Here is a 24,832-nt window from a genome sequence, read left to right as displayed (position 1 = left end):
TTCTGTGAAAATTACATCTTCCGCAATTTATCTGAAACCAAAATTGTGAGCCCTTTCTTTGATGGCCTTCTCCAAAAATATTTTCATAATCAGTATTTAGAAAAACTAATCAATAATTCATCAAAATTGTAAACATCTTATAAATCCTATTCAAAGGTAACTGCCTAAGTGGTTTGGTCTTTTGTAGACTAAAAGAGTGTCTAGGGTACAAAATTACAAGCCTGGTATCTCTTAGCTGAGTTTTTATTTGGTACTGACATCTGATATGTGGTCTTTGGTTCGATCCCTGGCTGGGTCAAACCAAAGACTTTAAAATTGGCTTTTTGCAGCATTTCTGCTGAACATATGGTATTTAAATGTAATAGGAAAAACTTTCTGGATCTAGAGTCAAAATAATGAGTCTAGGTTGGATAACCATCATGGCAACTGTTACCTTGTAAGATGGTACATTAAAATGAGGTAAAATTTATTGATTGCTGTACAACGTAACATCAGTGCAAAACCGCTTTATCAGGATGAAAAAATTGATTTAGTATGTCAAACAAGTACAAAGCAGGTTTAATATTCAATCAACTTGAATATGCTCTACTCATTTAACATGAATATACTCTCATCTTGAAGTCTGATGATAAGACTATCTGCTGAAGCTCTTCACACACAAAATCTTATAACTATAACTGATAGTAAGTTACACTGAACTGTTCATCAATTACAAGCTAATTTTTTCATAGAATTTTTTTCTAGGAAAATGTCTATAAGAAATTAAACCCCTATCCATCCATCCAACTACCTGTCAGATTTAATAGTGAATGACAGAATTGATTGATTGATTGACTGTTGGTGGTAAACGTCATTTGCAATATTCTGCTGGCCATTTTTTATTGGTAGAGGAAGCAGGAGTGCCGGGAGAGAACCATCGACCTTCAGCAGGAAAAATTGCAATCCTAGTCAAATAAGATCAGAGTTGAATGCACCTTGCCAGAATTTAAGATTTGGGTTAGAACTCACAACCTCTGTTGACAGGCTTGTGAACACTGTCAATTCACTACTCAAGACCACTTGGCAGCGAGACCTTCGTGAATGACAGTCAATTTACTTGTTATTAAACTTAAACTAAGAGAAAAGAATCTTTCCTTTTTAATTCAGAAAAACTACCATTATAACTACACTAGCTTATGAATCTTTTGTGATGTGAGCTCCATAGAAAATTCATTAAATATATCAATCTAACAACTAATAAAAACAAATATTGTATAGAGACAATATTCTAACGTGAAGAATACACCTCGTGGTTACCATTGAAACTGATGCATTCTAAAGTGAATGAAAGTGACATGCATATAAGAAACATTCACTAAAAGCTCTTAGTCTGTATACAAAGGGAATATAGATATCTAATAAGTGTTATTTACCAGAAAGCTATAGTCTATATAGTACAGTATTCTATATAATTTCTTATGTTAAAAGTCTGAAGACAGTCTAAAAGTAAATGAAATCTGAAAATGTTAGTATCCAGCAGACTGCAATAATGATGTTGGTAAATTTCATAGATCGTAGGTTTTCTAAAATAGTTTAAAATTAAAAAAAGACATGCAAATATTCCATGTTTTCTTTCTTTAAATGTCTTTCAATTTCAATTATGAATAGAAAAATATCTCGACTAAATCCCCCCCCCCCCCCAAAAAAAAATAACAAAAGCAAAAAAAATGAAATTTCTCCTTTCAAATATAACTGATTTCTGTTGAAACTGACCAACATCAAGAAGTTAAAAGCAGAGCACACATTAAACAGCAGACACACATCTACACACATACATTTCCTTAACTGATAGTTTTTGTTTTTTTTTCTAATTCTAAACAATTTCTTTACTTAAACAAAACAAATGCAAAATTTCAATTATTCAATTATTTAATTGTTTAAAAAAAAATTATATAATTGAACAAAACTTGCTGCATGACATATAAAAGAAGTTTTCATATTTTTTTAATTCAAATTTCAAAATTTCTCTTGATATAACTGATGTTAAATCTAAATTTGTAAAAATCAATTTTAAGTAAGTTTTCTTCTAGCTGAAATAAAGTTGACCCTTAAGCAGAACAGGAGCATTTACTCTTTACTCTGTAAAGCCTACTTCAGACATTCAAAATATTTACAAGAAATAAGTTGATTTCTTTTAAAAGCTGGAATCTCCATATTTGGAATTTTGGCGTAGCAAAACATATAAAGCATCACAACACACAACATCAACACAATGGTTGATCTCTCTCACACCCATGTCCATAAGATAACCGTGATACATGGCTACTAGAAGTAAGAATGAGTACAGCTACTAATGTACACTCCAGTACAGTGTACTGAAGTTTTGTACATCTACTGTGTACATTTCATGCATCACATAATTACATTATGGTCATTGGTCGTGGGGATCTGGTGATAAACTCCCGACTCAGAATACTTATGGTCCTCGTTGATCACTTCCATGCTGTAGAAATCAGCTAAGACACTCATCATGCATCGTCTGTCCCAGTCGTCAGTTACTCTACCTCCATAGTTGATGTGCCCTCCGGTATACCTCAATACCTGAAGAAGAAAAAAAAACACATTGACTTCTGATAAATTTTGCTTCAAGATTATTTTAATTTATCTGTAACCTTAAACAAACTTTCATCAATCCACAAACATTGATAACCATGAAAATAAATGAATTCACAGTAATAAATAGATTCACTAAATACTTTTTTCAATTTATGACAATTCTTGTTAAAATAATTCTTCTCAAAAAACATTATATACCTAACAAATATTTATGTCAAGTCTTCATGATTCCTTATGCATACTTTGCACAACATTACGCAACTGTGATAATGAATACCAACCTTCAGTGGAATGTCCTTGTATTCTTGTAAGAACATTTTCAGTTGACTGACACAAATACGCAGATCACCATCTGTAAACTCATATGGAATGTTGAATCCCAAGGCACCAAACTTTCTTCTTTCAATCAGTACCCCATGGAATAGACAGAGGGACAACAGCAGGGTTTTAAATTCAGCATGCTGAAAAAGGAAAAAAAAATATATTGCTGTTTTTAGAATGAAGCAAGTATTTCAAACAATTTTATTATTTCAAATGGTCCTTGGTAGATGAAGTTGGATTATCCCAAATCATTCATGGTACTGTAGATTCAGAAATGTTTGCGATGTTTTTATTATTGCAAAAATTTTAAACCGGAAAGGTTTCACAAATATAACAAGAGTGCACACGCTGAAATGTCTCGCCTTCTTTACTAATCATTGATATTATGTTGATAGTCCTAAACATAAAGCTTTCTTACAACTGTCACATAAACTTTACATAAACCAAGAAAACTAAACATTAACCAATGAACCATGAAAATGAGGTCAAGGTCAGATGAACCATGCTAGGCAGGCATGCACAGCTAACAATTCTTCCATACAACAAATATAGTTGACCTATTGCTTATAGTTTAAGAAAAACAGACCAAAACACAAAAACTTAACACTGAGTAATGAACTGTGAAAATGAGGTCAAGGTCAAATAAAACCTGAGCGACTGACATAAAGATCATAAAATATTTCCATACACCAAATATATAGTTGACCTATTGCATATAGTATTAGAAAAAAAGACCAAAACTCAAAATCTTAACTTTGACCACTGAACCATGAAAATGAGGTCAAGGTCAAATGACACCTGCCAGCTAGACATGTACACCTTACAATCATTCCATACACCAAATATAGTTGACCTATTGCTTAAAGTGTAAGAAAAACAGACCAAAACACAAAAACTTAACACAAGCAATGAACCTTGAAAATGAGGTCAAGGTCAAATAAAACATGCCAGACTGACATGTACATCGTAAAATATTTCCATACACCAAATATAGTTGACCTACTGCATACAGTATTAGAAAAACAAACCAAAACACAAAAACTTAACATTGAACAATGAACCATGAAAATAGGTCAAGGACAAATGACACCTGCCAGACAGACATGTACACCTTACAATCATTCCATACACCAAATATAGTTGACCAATGGCTTATAGTATTAGAAAAACAGACCAAAACACAAAAACTTAACATTGACCAATGAACCGTGAAAATGAGGTCAAGGTCAGATGAAACCTGCCATACTGACATGTATCCCTTATAATCATTCCATACACCACATATAGCTGACCTACTGCTTGTAGTATCTGAGAAACGGACCTAATCACGTAACTTTAACCTTGATCACTGATCCATGAAATGAGAATGAGGTCAGGTGAACCCTGTCTGATGGACATGTAGACTTTGCAAGGAACCCATATACCAAATATAGTTATCCTATTACTCATAATAAGTGAGAAATTTACATAACAAAAAAACTAAACTTTTTTTTCAAGCAGTCGCTGAACCATGAAAATAAGGTCAAGGACATTGGACATATGACAGACGGAAAGTTTGAAACATAAGGTATCTGTATACAAAGTATGAAGCATCCAGGTCTTCTACCTTCTGAAATATAAAGCTTTATACAAATAGTTTACGCCGCCGTCGCCGCCGGATAGTAATACCTATGTCTCACTTTCTGCGACTTTCGTCGCAGGCGAGACAAAAATCGCATTTCGATAAAAAATAAAAAAATAAAAATTTAATTTTGGATGTAACATTTTCCAAAATCAGAATAATAAAATGCATGCACATATTTCTGAATTTATGGTGTTAAAAATTGTCGAATATTGCATGGTTCTGTTTTGCATGTAATTTCAATTTTTTTATTTTTAAACACGACTTTGGTGAATTTTCATTTTCAGGTCTGCAAGTCATGCTAGAAGCAGCAACTCACTTGTTAACTTATGTGAAAAAGAGTCTTCAAATTCTAAATAAATAGTTTTTTAAAGATAATTTTTACCCTGTTTTCACATGAATTGAGGAAATCATCAGTGAAGCTTGTATAAGATTTCAGCAAGTTGGCCTTTATTCCTCTCGGTGGCTCTACTGTCATCTTAGATCCATTCTGAAGGATGAAGACAGGGAATACCTTGCTTGGCATACTGGTCAACCATAAACGGAAATCTCTGTGTACCTAAAATTGACAGCAAAAGTTATTTGAAATTTTAAATCAAATGTTAAAATATGGAAGAAAATTTAGATTGAGTATGCAAAATCAAATGTTATTTGAAATAATAAATGATAGAAAAATATTTAATTGCTCTAATCCCCAATTACATGAATGTATACAAGAATTAAACATAATAAAATCCCTACAAGTATGCTTGCTGACCTTATCAATATTACTAAATTACACTAAACATTTTCTTAAACTCTATTTGTGAGGATAGCAAGATGGAAGAAATATCTTCCTCCTAAAAAAAAAAAAAATTTCTGACTTTGCCTACCTTATCTGGATCAATCTGTTCTACCAGTCTTTCTAACGTTGGCATAAAGCTTGGCGCCAAGTGACAATTCTGGAAAAATACCCACTTTCCTCTCTCCATGGCACTTCTCATCATAGCTTCTGCTCTGGGTCCCTGAAATTTAATATCACATATGCAAATTTTTAACTTTAGTATAATGTATAAAGGCTATCACTCAAATTTTATAAGGCATCTTAGTTACAATTTAGAGGCTGGTGGCAGTTTCTGAAAATTTTGTCTTATCAAATACACAACAATATTAAAGTCTATCTTAAATAATGCATTTTTTTTTTTTAAATTTTGAGTTTACGTATGACTAAAAGAAAAAAATTGGACAGCATTTCACCAACACAAAAGAACAGAAGATATCTAGTTAACATATATGTTCAACAAAAGTCAAAAGTGTGTATACAATATATCAGACTATATGGTGAATTTATACCATTCTATATCTTACTATATTTATGACAATCATACTGAAAATACTGTAATTTTTAGATTTGAAGCTGATTACTCACCTGACCTTGACCCAGGGAAATGGCATTCAATTTCTTAGAGAATCTCAACTTGTCAGCAAATTTATAAAGATCTGCAGCAGGATCTGTTCCAGCAGACAAGACAAAAATCAGTGGAATTGTTGGAGCAGAATCTTTAAAGACAAGGTCTAAATCAGCTGTCTGAGGCTCAATAAATCTTTGTCCAAGGTATTTGGTGACATAGTCCTGCATAGCATCAGTTATTTTGTCAGGTCTCAAACACTTCAGAACTATCATTTTCTGGAAATCATCAAAGTCCTCTTTCCAAGTACCTGGCAGCTCTTCCCTGAAAGAAGTAAGATGGAATTTAATTAATGAAGTTTTGCAAAATATATAAATTAATGTTGCCTAATGTTGAGTAAGTGCATAGCATCATACTGTTCTTTTTCTGAGAATTTCATCTTTTTAAAAAAAAAATTTCTTAAGTTTTTTTCAATACATTCTAATTCTCAAATGAAAGTCTAAATCATTATTTTGTTTGTATTTGTATCCTCTATAATTATGAACATTTAGAATATTTACTATCAAGCTGTATAAAATTTCAATTATAACTAGATTACATAACAGGACTTTTAAAACAACAGGGTTGTATGTCTTTCTGCAACAAAAAAATCCAGGGGTTTTCCAGGATTTCTCTGTGAACAGTCATTCATTTTATAGGACTGTATTAGAAGACTAAGAAGAAATCCTAAGTTACCTTTTGAATGTGAGACATTTGGACAAGTCTCACTTTACAAAAATTACTGAAGTCATGTTCAGTGATTGATTCTATGATAGGAAAATGGAGTAATTCCTACTCCTACATATATTTCAAAATTAATACAATCAATTAAGAATAAAAAAACAGGAAAGAACTTGAATTTCAAAACATACTACTGAATGTTTGTTTCCAGGCAATAAAATAGAATTATACGCCTTTTTCAAAATTTCAAGGAAACCTGGGTACCTTGATATAATTTCTTATAAATTGGCAAAATTAACGTGTTTTGTTGTTATTTTGTTAAATTATAAGTCCATCTGCAAAAATTTGGTGAGAGTTAATCTAACAAAAAAATATGAATAAATTTTGTGTGTCCTAAAATAAATATACTACAAAACAATTACTTGTGTGGAATTGTACTGTCAAAGATTCTCTTGTATCCATCCAAATTGTTTTTAAAATCTTCAGAAAACTTGGAAAATTTGTCAAGGACCTGTGTGGTGGTAATATCTAGCCACGATCTTCCTGATATCCATTCTGGGGCAGGATTAGGTATTTCTCTCATAACATGTGTGCCTCCAGCTAACATAAACCGCCACTCATCCTGTGAAGAAAATAGTCAAGTTTTATCCAAATATGAAGTAAGCACTGTAATTTTGGTGTTCCAGATAAACTAAATATTGAATGAAAAATAATTTCTAAGTTAACTTATTGAAACCTAACATAATAAATTTGAGGTGGAAATTAAGTCAAGGCATAAAGTTAGAAGCAATTGGTTTCATCAATTTTTCATTGTAAATAGACAATTTTAAGATTTATTCATTAATTATAATTGGCTTTGAACTGGCTCTGACAGTAACTGTGAGTAACTGTGAATACTCTTAGACTGGTACTTTGTGTCATTTGTTTTTATGTTAGATGTTTTTTGTGTCTTGTCACAATCTGATGAGTCAAGCCATTTCCATCTGATTATTAGTTTGTTCTGATGTTGTGCTGTTAAACCACTGTCCCAAGTAAGGGTGAGAGTTGAGCGCTTACAAACATGTTTAACACTGTCACATTCTTAATGTGCTTGTCCAAAGTCAGGATCCTGTATCTTAGTGGTTGTAGTTGGTTGATGTCTGTCATATTTGTTTTGTTATAAATCAGGCCGTTAGTATATTTTAACAGTTAAATCTACCTGCAAGTGAATGTTCATAGTATATTTTAACAGTTAAATCTACCTGTAAGTGAATGTTCATAGTATATTTTAACAGTTAAATCTACCTGTAAGTGAATGTTCATAGTATATTTTAACAGTTAAATCTACCTGTAAGTGAATGTTCATAGTATATTTTAACAGTTAAATCTACCTGTAAGTGAATGTTCATAGTATATTTTAACAGTTAAATCTACCTGTAAGTGAATGTTCATAGTATATTTTAACAGTTAAATCTACCTGTAAGTGAATGTTCATAGTATATTTTGTAATACTTCAACTTTTAGGCCAATTTAGGACCCTAAGATCATCTCCTTTCACTTTGCGGCACTCGACACATTTAAAAAAAAAATAGTGAGAAATACTTACCATATTTATTTCTCCTCGATACATTTTCATTCTGGTACATAACAAGAAAGCAAAAAGAAGTTTGTCCTTCTCAAACAAAGATCTGCAGACATTGGAATACAGACTGAATGTGAAATAGTTGTTGATGTTTAACACACGCTGCTGAAGGTTATCTGTAAAAAGGAAAATAATATGTAAAATGTAACTTGCATCAAAAAAAAGAAAGTTACCAATGGCCATCGATATCCCTGTATGCCCTTAATAACTGTTAAACTTGAAAAATGACAAAATTAATTACAATGAGTTGGTACCCCTAAAGTAAAAAAAGATTTTCCTCATCAAAAGTAAAAACAGAAATGGCTATACTGGCAGTAGACTACCAAGTTTAATAAAGAATCTATCAAGGACAATAGATATAAGAAGATGTGGTATGAGTGCCACAGAGACAACTCTCCATCCAAGTCACAATTTGTAAAAGTAAACCATTTTGGTCAAAGTACGGCAAGTCCAAATAAACAATAGAGAAAAACCTGCTTAAAAGCAGAATTTAGTCATCTCTGAGCTAAAAAAAAGCAATCATTATCAATACATAAAAAATTAAAAAAGAGGGATGAGGGGGGATGACACACTTTTGGGATAGGCGCTATAGGAGGGTAAAAAAAAGTGGGGATGTGGGAAATAGGGAGTAAACAAAATGGGATCTGGGAAAAAGATGGAAAAAAAGAGGGAACTGGGAAAAAATTACAATAAAAGCGGGATTTGAGAAATGAGCACCCCAATGTCACCCCTCTGGGATTACTCACCTGCTCGTTCTGCCTGTGAGATACCACCAAGGAAAATGGTAACAAACCATTCAAGAGAATACTGGTACATAGGATCAATGTTGCCCATATCTGACACACAGAAGAATAGGATCTGAGTATTTACTGCCACAGGAATGTACTGACTCCTGGTCTGATCAATGTCTTTCTCTGTCTGCTCAGCTACCAACACTTTAGCCTACAAAAAAAAAAAACAAGTATTATTTTCTATCATAGTAGTTATGTTTCCCTGTTTATGAAGCCTCTAAAATTTAAGAAGGCATGTCCTCAAAGAATGAAGTACCTTTGGCATATGCAAGTTTTTATGTACATATCATTTTTTATTTTTTTCTTACTTAATAGGTGTGAAGTCTTTCTGTTTGGAGGGAAGCCTCCTAATTTGAAAATCTCCCCTATTAAATAGTCTCCTTTACAGAAGTTCTGAATCACCCTAATACACTTTTCTCCATTTTTTTTACCCTCTATTATCAATCTATAGATATAAAACTAATAATCACTGTATTGTCAAAATAACATCTTTTCACACAATACCGAAGAACTCAAGATATTCAACCTATATTTCTTTATGTAATACAATATCTTCCAAGGACAGCTGATGCATAATGAATTTATACAGTAAATTTAATACCTAACTCTCTATCTTTTATCAACCATGAGGTACTGTTAATGTGGATATTGTTGTGGGTTGTATTTTTCACATTAATACATAATGCATAAACTTTTTGTGAGATAGTTATAAATTTGCAGACAGAATGATAATTGAGGCCTTCACATCAATATCATTGATTTGTACAGGGGGTATTTTTCACATTTAATGTTATTGCAAAATATGAAAAATAAACCCTTGCATGAACAATAATTATAAATTTGCAAATGGAATAACAGAGGACTTCACATCAATATCCTTGATTTGTACCAGGGATATTTTTCACATTTAATGTTATCGCAAAATAAGAAAAATTTACCCTTGCATGAAAATTTCCAGATAAACAGTACAATAAATTATGAATCCATCATACCTGAATTTCCATAGATTTAACTTTTGAGGCATCTAGAGTATTGATGAGATCTATATCATCTACAGGGCTTCCTTCTGATGAACTCAATCTCTCTAAAATTCTGTCTTCAATTTCCTTTAATTCCTGTTTCATCTTAGCATTGCTTACAATAAGTTGATTCTTAGCTTCCTCTAGATCTGGACGTTCCTCTGCCACTACAATACCCAACATCTGATCTTCCAATCCACTGGAAAACAGAGAAATAATTATATGCTTTATCATAAAACATTTTGAAATTTTGATAAGGTAATTAAAAGGTTCTCACTAATTTTGCAACAAAAATTCCAGGTTTATTTTCTCAATGACATTCATAAAATTTTATGGATGGTATCAGAAGAAATAAATGAAGATTTCATTAATCAATTTTGACTGTAAAACAATAAATTTGAGATCATTTATATAAAATTGTTTCACAGCAAAAATCATTTCACCATGAACTTGCAATTTTTACACAACAAAAGTATATCAAAATTTTATTTCTGTAATTCCATAATCTTGAATTCAAACATTTTAATCAAAAATTATATTGCTAAACCTTTTTTACTCAATATATATAAAGTTGACATATTCACTAACCTTGGTGACAGTATAAAGTTGACCAAAGTGACTTTAGCTGACACTTCTAGTGTAAAATGTATATAAAGTTAACATATTCACTCACCTTGGTGACAGTGTAAAATTGACCAAAGTGACTTTAGTTGACACTTCTGGTGTATAATGTGGATTAGGCAGTTTTGTTGTGATGTAGAATTTGAAGTCCTGATGATATGGAATAATAGCATCTCCCAATTTGATTACCAAGCTTCCTTGTTGTTTGAATGTCTGGAAAACAAGTTACGACAATACATCATTATGAAAAACAAAACCTAAGTTTAAATTATAGCTCACTTTAAAAATAAAAATTGACCTCTGCATGTAATGCAAGTGATTTAAAATCAAAGATGTTGTTAATATAATAAGATAAAAATAAAAAAAATAAAAATAAAAAACATGACTGCTGCGCAGTCTAATTAGTAATTCTTTTTATTTCGCCACTGTAATGCTATGGACAGATGTGTCTAGATATCCAGTACAATGAGCATCTAACTTTTTACCTAAGTAGACGTTCAGCGATTTAATGTTTCGAAGTAGAAATGCAACCTTATTTCAGTAACCATGAGAGTTTTGTGTGGGATTATGCATCCATTTGAGGGTCACTGACACTGATGTGTGCCCAAAAGCATCAAAGCAATTTTATTTTCTTAAGAAACTTATCAAAATTCTTGCTATTAACATGTTGATACTAAAATTGTTATGAAGGAAAAGTGATCACAAGAACAATACTTCTGTTGCAAGAAGATCACTACTGACTAATTTATGCAGTTTTGTGTTGTCACAGAATTCTACTCAAAAAGACTGACTAACCTGTTTTAGAAGTATAGGTTCCAAGGCAGGATCAAGTTCAACACCAATATTCTCTAGCAGACATGGTTTACCAAATCTTACAGCATTCTCCAATGATCTGAGGAAATCTTTATCAGACAGCTTGATCACATCCAAGCCAGCATCCCTTTCCTGCAAAATTAAGAGAAAATTAAGAAAAAATACATATTTCACAAACAGCTCCTATACATAGCTGTGACTTTGAAAATATGTTAAATATTTGGGTAATTTTGGTATGAAATGAAAGCTTAAGGGCCATGGGCCAATATTGAACCATGCTTGAATGATAAAAAGTTATATGACATTGAAATAGGAGGGTTTTTTGCTTGTTTCTCAGATAAGAAGTATCTGTTTTGTACTTCTAGACTTCTGTAAACCAGTGGACTCTTATATTCAATTAGAAGTGTGTTGGAATTTTCTAGCTTTAGGTATTGTATAGACATGAAATGACTGTTACTTGATTTAAACTTTGAGACAAAATGGCTGTGAATGCTGGAAATTGCTGATTTCACATGGAAAGCAATAAAGCCATGAATTAGTTGTTATATACTTTGAATTTTTTTCAAAATACTTAGGATTTCCTACCCAGGAATAGATAACCTTAGCTTCATTTGGCAAAACCTTTCCGAAATTTCTATGATGAGTTAATATACCATAAATGTTATTCAATCTATCCATAAAATCACACTTTCAATAAACTTCCGTAAGGCAATTACTATTAAACTCTTCTTTTTCTTAGCTAATACAATATATAATTATGTTACATACCAAATTTTTAACCCATTTATTAGCTTGTCCTTGAGGGTCAATAAACAGGGGCCATCTCCTGGAATACTGTACAATGACACCATTCTCCACAGACAAGTTATCCTTAGGTAGACCTGCAATTTGCCAGCTACGAACTTTGACTGGGTCACTCATGGTAGAGATCAAGGATGGATCATCTGTTCTGGGAACTTTAAATTTGTCTAGTTCTTTTACCCAGTCGTCAAACATCCTTTGTCTGAAATCTCCCTGAAAAAAATGGGTTTAACTTTATTCTTTGTAAAATCTTCTGCAAACATTTAGTTCTAACTTCAACATTTTTAAACTTCTCAATTCTTTGGTAACTACTACTATAAATATTTAAAGGTTATAACATTTTCATGGCATCTTTTTTATTGATCGAAGATATAATGTAGGTAAAAGAAGCTTATCTTTTATTTATGACATATTTCATATATGAAAAAACTTACAGTGAATGGACCAAGATAGGCTATATAAGCAGACGATATTAACACATCTCCTACATAGTTATCAATGACTTTCTCCAATGTTTCTACTGATTCCTTCCATCTTTCTTTCTCATCTGCTAGACCACCAATCAGCTGTACAAGAAAAACAAGTACATGTAATATCTGATATACAATTATTGATAAACAAATTAGAAATTAGATACTTTTAAGAAAGTAAATATAGGAATGTTGTTATAAATAGTATTAGATTCTATCATTATATATTTATAAATATCAAAGTGCAAATAACTTTAACAAGATATGAAGCATCCAGGTCTTCTACCTTCTGAAATATAAAGCTTTATACAAATAGTTTACACTGCCACCGCATACTGTGACAAAATACTGTGAAATTTGTCACAGGCGAGACAAAAATTATGAACTATAATTGTCCCCAGAGAGGGACCTATATTCTTCTTAATGGAATTACAGAGTTACAGCCTCCCACTCCCACCCCCACCCACACCCCCACACAAACCAACAAAAAATATTGGCATAAAGTTAAATTAAAGTGCAGTGACCTTAAACAACCATTTCCCAACAACTTGTAGAACTTGGTAATAATTGTGTAAAATATTACTCGTTTTTAAAAAGGCATAGATAGGTCAGAGGCAACAGTTGTGTGAAGAGTTTCTCAGATTTAAGCAAGACATGAAAACCTGACCCAGACACTATCTATCTATATATATATATATATATATCACTAGTGTGGCCTTTAACTTCATAATAAACTTCATAATAGACAGCAAACCAACCACACAAATAGCTTAAAAAAAGCCTAACAAACCTTGTCAGCTCTGATGAGTCTTTCTTCACATTCCCTGCATTTATTTTCCAGTTCGTCCTTCTTTCGGAGGACATCTTCATATTTCTCCTGAAGTGTAGCAATGCCTTCTGTTACTTCCTGTAGCCTCTGTCTGGCAGCATCCAGAATACGCTGAGTTTCAGCTAATTCCTCTGAAGCTTGACGAAGCTTTTCTCTCTTTGGGGCTACACCTCTGGCAACAAAGTGATATTTGTGCATAGCTCTTGCCCACATGCAAATGGATGTACAGGCCTTAGACACCTACAATACACATTAAATGGGTAAATATCTATTTCAGTATAGGATTTTAAAAGGAGTCAATTTTAAAAAAAAAAATTTAATCATATGACAGGTAATCTATCTAAATTTTTTATTTCCATACCTTTGGCATTGCAATTAATGCAATTCCCTACAACATTGGCAATGCAATTCCGTACAACTTCAGTTTTTTTTAAATAATCTTTTATTCATTTTTGTCTAAAAATCAGATTTTTAATTTCCAATTAGAATAAAATGATGTGTATGCCATAATGTTTTTTTTTTAAACAGAAAGCAGATGACTACAGTTATTAGTCAAATGGTAAGTACTTAAGTTATCAGTCAAATGCTTAGTACCAAAAGTTATCAGTAACATCATACCAGTCAAAGGATGAAAAAAAACACATTTCATTACCTTGCACATGAGAAACACGAATAAAACATTAAATACCTTTGCAATAGCAGCAGGTGTGAATGCTTCATCATCAATGTATGGCTGGATCCTTTTAATACAATCATCAGGAATGTTATCTTTGTCATACTTGAATAAACTTTCAAGGAATTTACCAGGGTCACTCAGCTGTGCTTTGCCAACATCCCAGTAATCATCTACCTTTTGTCCTGGCTGAAATAACACATGTAAAAATCTTTATTTTTTTTACCAATCAAATTGAGGAATTTTGTTATCAACCAGTTTGGAGTTGACGTTTGAATAATATCCAATGGTAAATATTTCAAAGATTTTACCACATTTAGTTCAGCTGGTTATAAAATATTCTAGTTTATGTGTGGAACAAACCAATTTCTTTTTTTTAATAGGGTAGTTTGATTTTCTTATGTGTATTAACATTAGACACGCTTAATTATTTAGTAATAACACAAAACATTCTTTATTTTATTTGGTGTATTGAAATAACATTAAACATAAAGTATTCTTAAGTGTAGTAACATAAACTCTCTTTCTTGCCATACAGTCTCTTATATTATTCTGACTCCCTGTAGGGAGCCCCAGTGATATAACTACCTTATCTCCAGTGACTCTCTTTGGTTTGATACCCTTCATAATACAAACAGCCTCTATGACCATTCTGACTCCCTGTGGGGAGCCCCAGTGGTATAACTACCTTATCTCCAGCGACTCTCTTTGGCTTGATACCCTTCATAATACAAACAGCCTCTATGACCATTCTGACACCCTGTGGGGAGCCCCAGTGATATAACTACCTTATCTCCAGCGACTCTCTTTGGCTTGATACCCTTCATAATACAAACAGCCTCTATGACCATTCTGACTCCCTGTGGGGAGCCCCAGTGATATAACTACCTTATCTCCAGCGACTCTCTTTGGCTTGATACCCTTCATAATACAAACAGCCTCTATGACCATTCTGACTCCCTGTGGTGGATTGTTGAGGGACTTGACTTCCACGACATCAGTCTTAGACAATGACTTCAAACTGGCTACAGCTGCATCCTACAAAATAAATAACATGTCAATAGGTATCCAACAGTAATAGTTTTATATTTGAGTTGAGTGAAGCAGGGTGTATAGGGATCCTTAGACTTTTTTAATAGTAAAAACACCTAGCCAACCTGTTATTCAAAAGCTGAAATGATGTCTATTGTCAAAATTTAATTGTGGAGATTCATTTGTAGAATTGATATTAGTACAGAAAGTTGGTCTAACCAGTACCACCATTAGTAAAAAACCTATTTTCTTCATGAACAGTAAAAACTAATCATTCTTTAACACAGTAACAACAAACATATATGTCATGAAGAGTATTCCAAAAGAAGGAGTCAAGTAAGTGAATTTATACAGTCAAACCTACTATAAAGGTCACTGCTATTAAGCCAAAACCTGTCTTGTTAGATCACCCTCTTCTTGTCCCCTCGTAGTAAACCCAATTCATTTTGAACCTCAATTCAAAGATAAAGTCAGTTTTCTCTGGTCCCCAGGGTGACAGTAATTTACAGGTTTGACTGTACAAATGTACTTCAATTCCATCATGATATGTTTTTAAGATAAGTTCTACTGGATAAAAAGATGTATAAACCATATTGCTGAAAACTTACTAAGGCAGGCAGAGCTTCATTAAGATCTCGTTGAGCATCATCAGCAATGGCCTGAGTTTCTTTAGCCTTGATTGTAGCAGATGCCTCTTCTTTTTGTACCACTGCTTTTGTTTCATTAGCAACCACCTGAAAACCAAGTCAATGAAAAGGTGTCAATAAATAAAAAAAAATCCAAAAAAGTGTAATAACAGAACTCCCCAGTATATCAATGTTATTGTATAAATCTCATCTTTAAATTTATGCATAGAGTTTGAGAAGATGAATTTCAATTTTCTTTTAGAAATTTTAAAGAAATTCTTTTCTTTTTTTTTGTGTGCAAATTTATTATACTTAATTTAGATAATATACTGTCGAATGGAAAAACAAATGCTGAATCCTGAATTCCCTAAAAAGTAAAGCACTCTTCCTCTGATCCTGAGAAATTTATAATTAATTCCCAAGTCCCGATTGGTGTATATCCCTAATTCCTGCAAAAATAAAGTCCTGATCCTTATGCCCCTTTCAAGTTTATTAATTAATATATATAACCTACCGTATCTTTGGAGATTTGTTCCATTGTAGATACTGACTCTTTGACAGCCTCTTCAAGTAAAGGCTTCATTGAAGCCAATTCATCTTGTAACTTGTCTACTTCTTCTGCTGTTTTCAACAACTATATCAAATACATACAAAAACTTTTGTTAAAATTTTAACTCAATACATGTTTACATATACAATTAGATATTTTCAAATAACACTCATTTCTCTAAAGACTATTCAGGTTGTACGGGATATAAATTACTGTAAATTCAGAAATTATTGTGAGATTTTTATTAATGCGAATAATGCGAACTGGTGGGGATCGCAATAATAACTCACATTCTGATATCTGATGCATATATATGTATCCAGATTTTTCTGAAATTGCAATAATTAATCCTGCATTAATGTCCATTCTTAAAAAATCGCAATAATTTCTGAATTTACAGTATATGGAATGCATAAAGTAAAGGGAGAACTCTTGAATAACAATAGAATTCATATATAATATTTTAACAACTATTTTCTAAGACCAAAGAGATTTACAAAAACAAATATTAAATTTTTTCATTTTAACCAGTAACAAAATGAAATGAAAATAAAATATCTGCGTGATTTTTTACCATACATCATCATCATAATAGACCCTGTTTGGTTTTTAGACATAGCTGCACTTAAATAACTAAATTACTGCTCACTGATGATACCCCCGCCGCAACTGGATAATTTTAATAGTGTAAAAATATGTAAGTGTTCGGTAAACAGGAAGTTGTTGAGTGATGAATCTGAAAACGCATCAAACGGTATAGCTGACTTATATAAACCCTGAAACCAAATTTCAGAAATCCTTATGATGTAGTTTCTGAGAAAGATGCGACAAAAAATATTCATGGGACGGACAGACAGAGGTAAAACAGTATACCCCCACTTTTTTAGCGGGGGTATAATAAAAACAAGTTGCAAGAAAATCAGACGTAATACTATACCATACCTTATCTAAACCAGTTTTTAGTCTGTTCCTGGATCTGTTTAATTCCGTTTTCTTCAATCCAACGAGACGAGAGAATATCCCCAACAATTCCAGGTAACTGGTAGGTGTGACATAGTTGTGACGATTTAACTCTGCCAAAAATTTTTCAGTATAATTAAATACTGACACCTGGATTTCTTGACACATTGTAACCTAATAAAACAAATAAAAATAAGATGAAATTATGCTGATTTATATAGTTTTCTACTTGTGTAAGAAACAGCAAGACTGTTTTTATTTCTGCAAAAAAACTAAAACGTATTCATTGCCAGCGTTTAACAATAGGACTTACCCTTCATGAACAGTTGGTAACCTTAATAGCTATACAGCTTATTATTGGTCATAAACCATACAACCTTTTTTAAAATGATGGTCTGAAGAGGTGACAATCATGATAAATGGATGACCTAGGTAGAATGCAAAATATTAGTATGAATTTATTTTGCTATGATCTGTATTTTTGAAATATTTCTTGGCGTAATTACTGATTTATTATGCAAAAAGTGTCTAAGTGGTTTTCTTTGATATATACTGTTGATTGATTGATTGATTTTGTAAATTTAATGGATTAAGGAAAAATTGTTATTTCATGGATACCTGATTTCAAGATTTTAACATACAATCGTACATTTAAAAAGAATTAAAGTTGGTTTCTAAAATTTGAGGTTAACCTTTACACATAAAACCTACACCCACCAGTAATCATGATCCACATTCTAGTTTTCACCAAATATTTCTAGAGCATGCTGTCAGATGTACATCCACTTCATAACGTTACACTCCTCCCCTTTCCAAAAGCAGCCCAGATCACCAATTTTTACTGATGACCACCTTTTATAGAACTATCCTGAATTTGTTTACACTATACAAGTCTTCTTAAAAATTAAAAAAATTAACTTACCAAACCTTCCATAACTTGATCTGTACAATCCAATTCTGGGATATCATTAAGGAACCTCATTGCAACAGATCTCAGAGCATCAGCTGGCCATTCGCTAAACCAATCAATTGTACAACAGTTGACCAAAGCTGGGAACTGTCGAAGTCTGGCTCTGAAGATCTCACCAAGAGGACTCATAGTGATTACAGTGTGTAAGTTACTTTTAACTCTCTTTGTATAGGCAGAAAACAAATTTGTTTTAGTTGGTGGAAGACCTAAATCTTGAACGAAAGGCTTCATGGCGGTAAAAATCTGTTCTTGGTCATCAAAAGCGTAAATATTGGGTACATCACCTGCGTTCAAAATGTTATTAATGTCTTCAAGGAATGATTCATTCTTAATTTGTGTGTCACTAAACAAAAACACCACAGGTTTGCTTTCTAAACCAGCTTTCATCATAACTTTTTTCAAATCGTCTTTCCATTCATTAATACCATAGTTTTTAGCCAATTCAATCTGGAAACAGTCAAATTCAGCAATATGTGCGGACAACCTTGTTAAACTTTGTCTACCACTACCTCCCATACCAAGCAACAGAGCATTTCCTAATGGCTGTCTAATGACACGGCTGATTCTGCTGATATGCTTCACTGCATCCATAAACAATACAAGTTTCATCTGGGCTGTGTTGATTTGATTGTAATCTTCTAACGAATCGTCTAAGACCTTGACCATTTTTACGTGATCTTCTATCTCAATGTATGGCTTGTTGTCTCCCATACTTGTAGACATAAAGTCTCCATAAATAACTGGTTCCTTTGTGACAACTTCTTCAAACTCCATTTTAAAGTCCGTTTTCATTTTTTCTTTAATTAAGCTAGCAAACCAATTACGATCTTCATCGTTGACAAGACGGTCTTGGAATACACGACAGCTTTCATGATACCAGAGTCTCAATAGGCTTGGCAAACCCTAAAAAACAATTACATTGTAAATATTTTAGTAAACTAATTCTTACAAGATTTTATTCAAATAATTTGACTTTAAAGGGACTTTAATAATGTAAATGAAGATTTTTTTTTTTTCAAAGTAAAAGTAAAATGTTCAATCCATTTATCAGAATAAATCAGAATAAGATCTTTTCTTTCTTTTTAATTTTTGATTTAAAAAGTTTTCTAGACTGGAGTATATGAGAATGTTCTAACAGAGTATGTAAAATTGTTCTAAACATTTTTGATGAATTTACTAAAGAAGATTTTAACTCAAAAGAGTAATAAAAATTCTCTATTCTGTAACAAAAATTTTCTTATTCAAACAAGAGTCTCATTTTTGAACAAAGGAGATTCTGTTGTCACAATTTAAATGACATTGACCCAAAGAGAACAAACATTGTCAGATAACAAGTTTTAATGGGAGATTACTTACATCAATTTTTGTAGGATCAACCATCAACATTCCCTGGAAAACTTTAGACAAATCTCTCAAGTTGAAGGTATAATGAGATTTGGTGGGCGTTGGCAGGAGCTGTGTGGTGATGGTGTTGTAAACAGAAATACAAGTCGTTACCATTTGGTCTACATGTTGCTGCATGGCAGGAACTGTCAATACAAACATTCATAAGTTATGATAGTAAACATTTTGGGGATGTTGTATGTGATCAGGGCTATTCCAGAAAAAACTTTAGGGAGGGTTGGACATCACGATATTTTTTTCTGTTGGCAATAGGGGTGGAAGCAAATGCAATTTTGTTACAAATGAAAATAAAAATAATAGGCGATGGGGTATAGAAAAAAGTGTTAAATGCATTTTTTCTGGAAAAGTCCTCACTGAATAACACCTGCAACTGTCTCTTTCAGGTAACAATGGGCTATCTATATATGATATACCTTAAATAAACCAATTTGTTTGTTTCACTCTCTATATAAATATATTTTGGATAATTAATCAATTTGCTTGAACTAGATAACATACAATTACCGGTAATCAATTTGTTTATCATTCATGGTATACTTAATAAAAACCTCAAATAGGAACTCTTAAAATTAAGATGATCAAATATCAAATCCTAATTTCCTATTACTAAGGACTTTTCCACAAATATCCCTACTTATTAAGCTAACCATGAAATTTTTCTACAAATACTGTCTGTAATATTTATCTAGAATTGTCTTAGAAACTATATTAGGAGCTTCATCATGTCATATTTATAATAACTTTGACTCATAAATTCCTGATAAAATTTTCCTATTACTATACACCTTTTCCATTTTTAAACTATTTTACCTTTTCCATTTTTAAACTATTATGTTGAAATGATAGAGACACAATTCAAATAACATGCTGTAGTCAGAAAACCTGCTGAAATTTTTTCATTTTTTATTACAGTGCAATGAGAAATAATGCAGCAATTCCTGCAGAGGTCAAAAATTTAGATCAAGAAAATAACTTTTACAAATTATGAAATGGAAGAACAGAACTGTACTCTATATATGAGGGTCTGGTTGAGGTTTACAGAATAGAGAATTGACCAAATCTACATAAAAATGGGGCAATAGAATAAAGAAGAGAGAAAAAAAAGACCCCCAAAAAAATAAATACTTGAGAATAATTAGGTGCAAAACATATAAAGAGTAGAGAATAATAGGCAAAAAATATCAAGAATAGAGAAAAATGACTTGAAAAATTAAAGAATACAGAAATGAAGGACCCCTTCCTCCATCCAGATCCTCATATATATACGATTCTTGACTATATAAATAGCTATAATAAATCTTCATTTCTATTGGAAAGTAGCATTTTAAATTAATCTGATGGTCTGATTAGACTAATAAAAACTTTACTGGTTAAGGAAATATGTAAAAATAAATTTCATATTTTTTCAACCAGAAGGTTTTGAGCTTCTCTAAATAACTTTCTTAGATGCAGGCTATTACATTTACTATAAAGTTATTTGTAAAATCTAAGGGAAAAGAAAAACAACAAATTAAAACTAGAACAAGAGAAGTTTGATATCTAAAGGTTTCAGATCTACAAAGAAAGTTGAATTACCATTTCAGAACTTTATCAATTTCAATACATATTTCAAGAACCATTTTTAAATGTATAAAGATATTTTTCTTCCTTTATTCAATTGTGAAATGTTTTTTTTTTTTTATTTCATTTCATTTAGCATAAACTAGGAGTGCGAAAATTTACTACCTTGCCTGATTAGCTAAATTTCATTAAATCCTTTTTAATTCTGAAATGGTATTAGATAACAAGCAATCAATACTACAAGAGATTCTTTGAGCGCTAACAAGTAAAATAGAATAGTAGAATATAAGTAGTTATCAATTTGGAAAGTTGTTTTGATGCACAGAATATAAAGACGAAGAGCTGATACACTACTTTATAAGAGATAGATTTTAACATGGCTACAATCTACTGTAGTTTTACTTTCAACAAACCTTCATTTACCAAACCCATTAACTCGGTATCTAAAACAAAATCAACAATAACCTCTTACCCAAATCTAATTCTTTATATAACATATATACATAGATTTTATCAGTCAGTTGCATATCAAATATTTTATATTTTTTTTACATTTTTCACTTTATTACGAGATGTGTTGATACTTATAAAAATTGATATTCAATTTAAACTCCAATGAAAGCATAATATATATATACAGGAATTAAATTATAAATTTCATATTTTTCTCTACTTTAGACCATTTTTCCTTGGTTACCAGCTGTATGTCATCTCTTAAAATTTTTTGCTGTTGAATTAAACTCCCACTAAAGCAGTCTCTTTAGATTCATATATATAGTATTCAAATTAAAAATTTCAAACAACAGATATAAAGGTAATTGAATTCAGAACTATCCATACTCTTTCCGAAAAATAAAGCATCCATAATATATCAGAATTTTATATTTATATTTCAATTCTTTTTAAAAGTACACAAGAAATTATAATCATATTATATACTAAATATTCTAAATAGATTTTAAATTTCATTAATTTATAGAAAAGATAAATATCAATCTTATTTCTTTGTTTTCATCGCTAGATTTTAATAAGTAGCTATAGCATCATTTTAATATTCATAGATTTTATATAGCATCATTTAAATATTCATAGATTTTTTCCTCTCAACTAAATATTCATAGATTTTCCCCTCTCATTTAAATATTCATAGATTTTCCCTAACTTTTTGCTCAACTTACCGACCCAGGACTTGAATATGCTACCAAAGATCTTTCGTTTACTTGAATCTTCCATTTCAGTGAAGGCGATGAAGTTGAAATGACGTAACAATCTAGCAGAGATTGGATTCCTGCCTCCACCTGGTGGACCCATGGCACAACAGAAGTTGACATCTACTAAGTTACGGAAGTCACCTGTAAATAAATCATTGAAAACAATTTAAAATGGTGCAATTATCTGTTTGAGATCCAATTTTGTGTTTATATCCAGATGTATCGTTTGCTAAACTGAAGCTAACGTCTGTCAAAATATGATATTTTGATTGATTGATTGTAGGTTGCCTAAGGTCCTGTAAAAATATGAAATCAGACACTGATAAAATGTTTGTTATTTAGAACTAAGTCACAGATTAAGATTTAAGCAATTTGAATGTAAAAATATGTTTTTTTTAAGTAGATTTTTTTTGTATTCATTTAAGGAGGGTGTGTATTGTATCAATTTGACATTTTCTAACCATATGAAGGATAAGAACATCAATTAAAAAGATTTCTTGGTTGTACATGAGCTTACAGTCATAAAACTTTCCAGTAAGATTATTGTAATCAGACTCAGAAATCAACCAATCAAAATAATGGATTTGGCATTTCGAGCACAAACTTTTTACTCTGAGTACTAAGTAAAGTTTTATGACTAAAAGGCCTGAACATTGTGTAACAACACAACTAATACATTTAATCTTTTCTAATCACAGTTACGACTTTAGTGGAATATATTGTATTTCTTATACTTAATAAATGAAAGGATAAAAGAAGAATGTGTCTGAGGACACAAATGATCACGCTCAAGCTTGCTTAAAATATGTGAAAATACAGTTGGGACGGACGGAAAGATTTGATTTGATTTTTTGGTGTTTTAACGCCACTTTTGGGCTATTTCCTGGCGGCCAGTTTTTATTGGTGGAGGAAGCCGGAGTGCCCGGAGAAAACCACGACCTTCGATAGGAAAACTGACAATCCTAGTCAATTAAGATTGGAGTCGAGTGCACCCGCAGGAGCGGGGTTGGAACTCACAACCTCAGTGTTGACTGGCTAGTGATTACAGTAGTAACTACTTAGACCACAAGGCCACCGAGGCCCCTTGGACGGAAAGATGGACAGAAGGACGGACTGAAGGACAGTTAAGGGTAAAACTCAATGCCCCCTTCGCCTAACGTTGGCGACATAAAAAAGTTGGGAATAAAAAGAGAAATAGAGTAAATATCAATGTGACAACAACACAATTTAAACCTTACTTTGTTTATAGACTCTGGGCGATTTAGAGCTTGAGATACTGTGTAGACAACTATTGTTTGTTGAAGACAATATGTTGATCTTTGGAAATCTTTAGGTTTCCTTGTATTGTTGAGTTGCTGTCTCATAGATGTAAGCCCCACATCTTTTATTCATATAAAGGTCAACATGGTAATTTACCATGTGCCATTTAATATTCAAACTTTGAATACTTGCTTAATTGTAAGCAGGAAAAGTAAAAGCTTTTGTTTTAATGTGCATGAGTTTATGAACCATGACCTCCCTAACTCTTGGAAGGTACATTATTCACAAAGGCAGTATTTTTCTGTGAAACTTACCAATCTGTTTCCTGTCATACCATCCTTTGAAGTCCATCCATTGTCTGATCAATTCTATTGGAGGCTGGGCACCATATTCCTCTAATGCTGGCATGTTCAAATCATCAATAAAGAAGATGAAATATTTGCCCAGTGGTGGTCCAAATACTCCTTTACGTCTGTAATATAACATAAAAGGTTAGAACTGTCAATGGTTTCAAATCATGCCTTCATGTTGAAATACTACTGAACAATAGCAATATTTAATTCTACAATTCTTAGCTGATTTACATCCTAGTCAACAGATTGTTTTTATAATCAACATTGTTTGCTTATTTTCTGCAAACTGTGGCCAAAATTCAATTATCAAATCTGATTTCAAACTTGTTTTCATTAGTTTTCCATAATGATGGCATGAACAAAGTTGACCTTGCCTGAAGATGCCACACAGAAATGACACATTTTTTTTCCCCAGACCTCCAGAAAATAACATAAAAATTACTTGTATACTCATCAAAAGTAATTTTTTAAAAGATACAAATTCTATGACTGCATCTTGAACAAAACAACATCTCTTCACCCTAAAAATATTCAAATTACTGGAAAGCATCACATTTAGATTTTCTTTTAATATAAGTGTTATAAGGCGTTTGGTTCTACTGGCCATAGAAGAGCAATTGTGA

At 32.0% G+C, this 24,832-nt stretch overlaps 2 protein-coding genes across 7 annotated transcripts in view; one reads left to right on the top strand and one right to left on the bottom strand.

Moving 5' to 3' along the window:
• LOC127724169 (uncharacterized) overlaps positions 1-24,832 on the top strand; it is a 483,200-nt gene that overhangs the window by 127,371 nt on the left and 330,997 nt on the right. The gene's annotated exons all lie outside the window — the stretch shown is intronic.
• Positions 1-24,832, bottom strand: part of LOC127724159 (dynein axonemal heavy chain 1-like) — a 103,430-nt gene that overhangs the window by 29,154 nt on the left and 49,444 nt on the right. For 4 of the 6 annotated variants that reach the window (XM_052231034.1, XM_052231031.1, XM_052231033.1 and 1 more), the window contains 24 exons: positions 24,171-24,328; positions 22,564-22,737; positions 21,799-21,828; positions 19,778-19,950; positions 18,374-19,324; positions 17,434-17,625; positions 16,456-16,575; positions 15,924-16,049; positions 15,172-15,321; positions 14,299-14,472; positions 13,572-13,850; positions 12,746-12,877; positions 12,279-12,524; positions 11,493-11,642; positions 10,750-10,910; positions 10,050-10,275; positions 9,013-9,208; positions 8,231-8,382; positions 7,068-7,267; positions 5,946-6,249; positions 5,410-5,541; positions 4,923-5,096; positions 2,877-3,056; positions 2,404-2,580 (listed from right to left, as the gene is read on the bottom strand). In XM_052231034.1, the coding sequence (XP_052086994.1) occupies positions 2,404-2,580; positions 2,877-3,056; positions 4,923-5,096; positions 5,410-5,541; positions 5,946-6,249; positions 7,068-7,267; positions 8,231-8,382; positions 9,013-9,208; positions 10,050-10,275; positions 10,750-10,910; positions 11,493-11,642; positions 12,279-12,524; positions 12,746-12,877; positions 13,572-13,850; positions 14,299-14,472; positions 15,172-15,321; positions 15,924-16,049; positions 16,456-16,575; positions 17,434-17,625; positions 18,374-19,324; positions 19,778-19,950; positions 21,799-21,828; positions 22,564-22,737; positions 24,171-24,328 (4,957 nt within the window). The remainder of the gene's footprint in view (positions 1-2,403; positions 2,581-2,876; positions 3,057-4,922; positions 5,097-5,409; positions 5,542-5,945; positions 6,250-7,067; positions 7,268-8,230; positions 8,383-9,012; positions 9,209-10,049; positions 10,276-10,749; positions 10,911-11,492; positions 11,643-12,278; positions 12,525-12,745; positions 12,878-13,571; positions 13,851-14,298; positions 14,473-15,171; positions 15,322-15,923; positions 16,050-16,455; positions 16,576-17,433; positions 17,626-18,373; positions 19,325-19,777; positions 19,951-21,798; positions 21,829-22,563; positions 22,738-24,170; positions 24,329-24,832) is intronic. The other 2 variants (XM_052231035.1, XM_052231036.1) reach the window with 1 other exon arrangement.

The sequence above is a fragment of the Mytilus californianus genome, unplaced genomic scaffold (genome assembly GCF_021869535.1).
Source record: "Mytilus californianus isolate M0D057914Y unplaced genomic scaffold, xbMytCali1.0.p SCAF_14, whole genome shotgun sequence".
NCBI lineage: Eukaryota > Metazoa > Mollusca > Bivalvia > Mytilida > Mytilidae > Mytilus > Mytilus californianus.
Note: the sequence above shows the minus strand (reverse complement) of the source record. Positions and strands in the feature narration are given on the sequence as shown.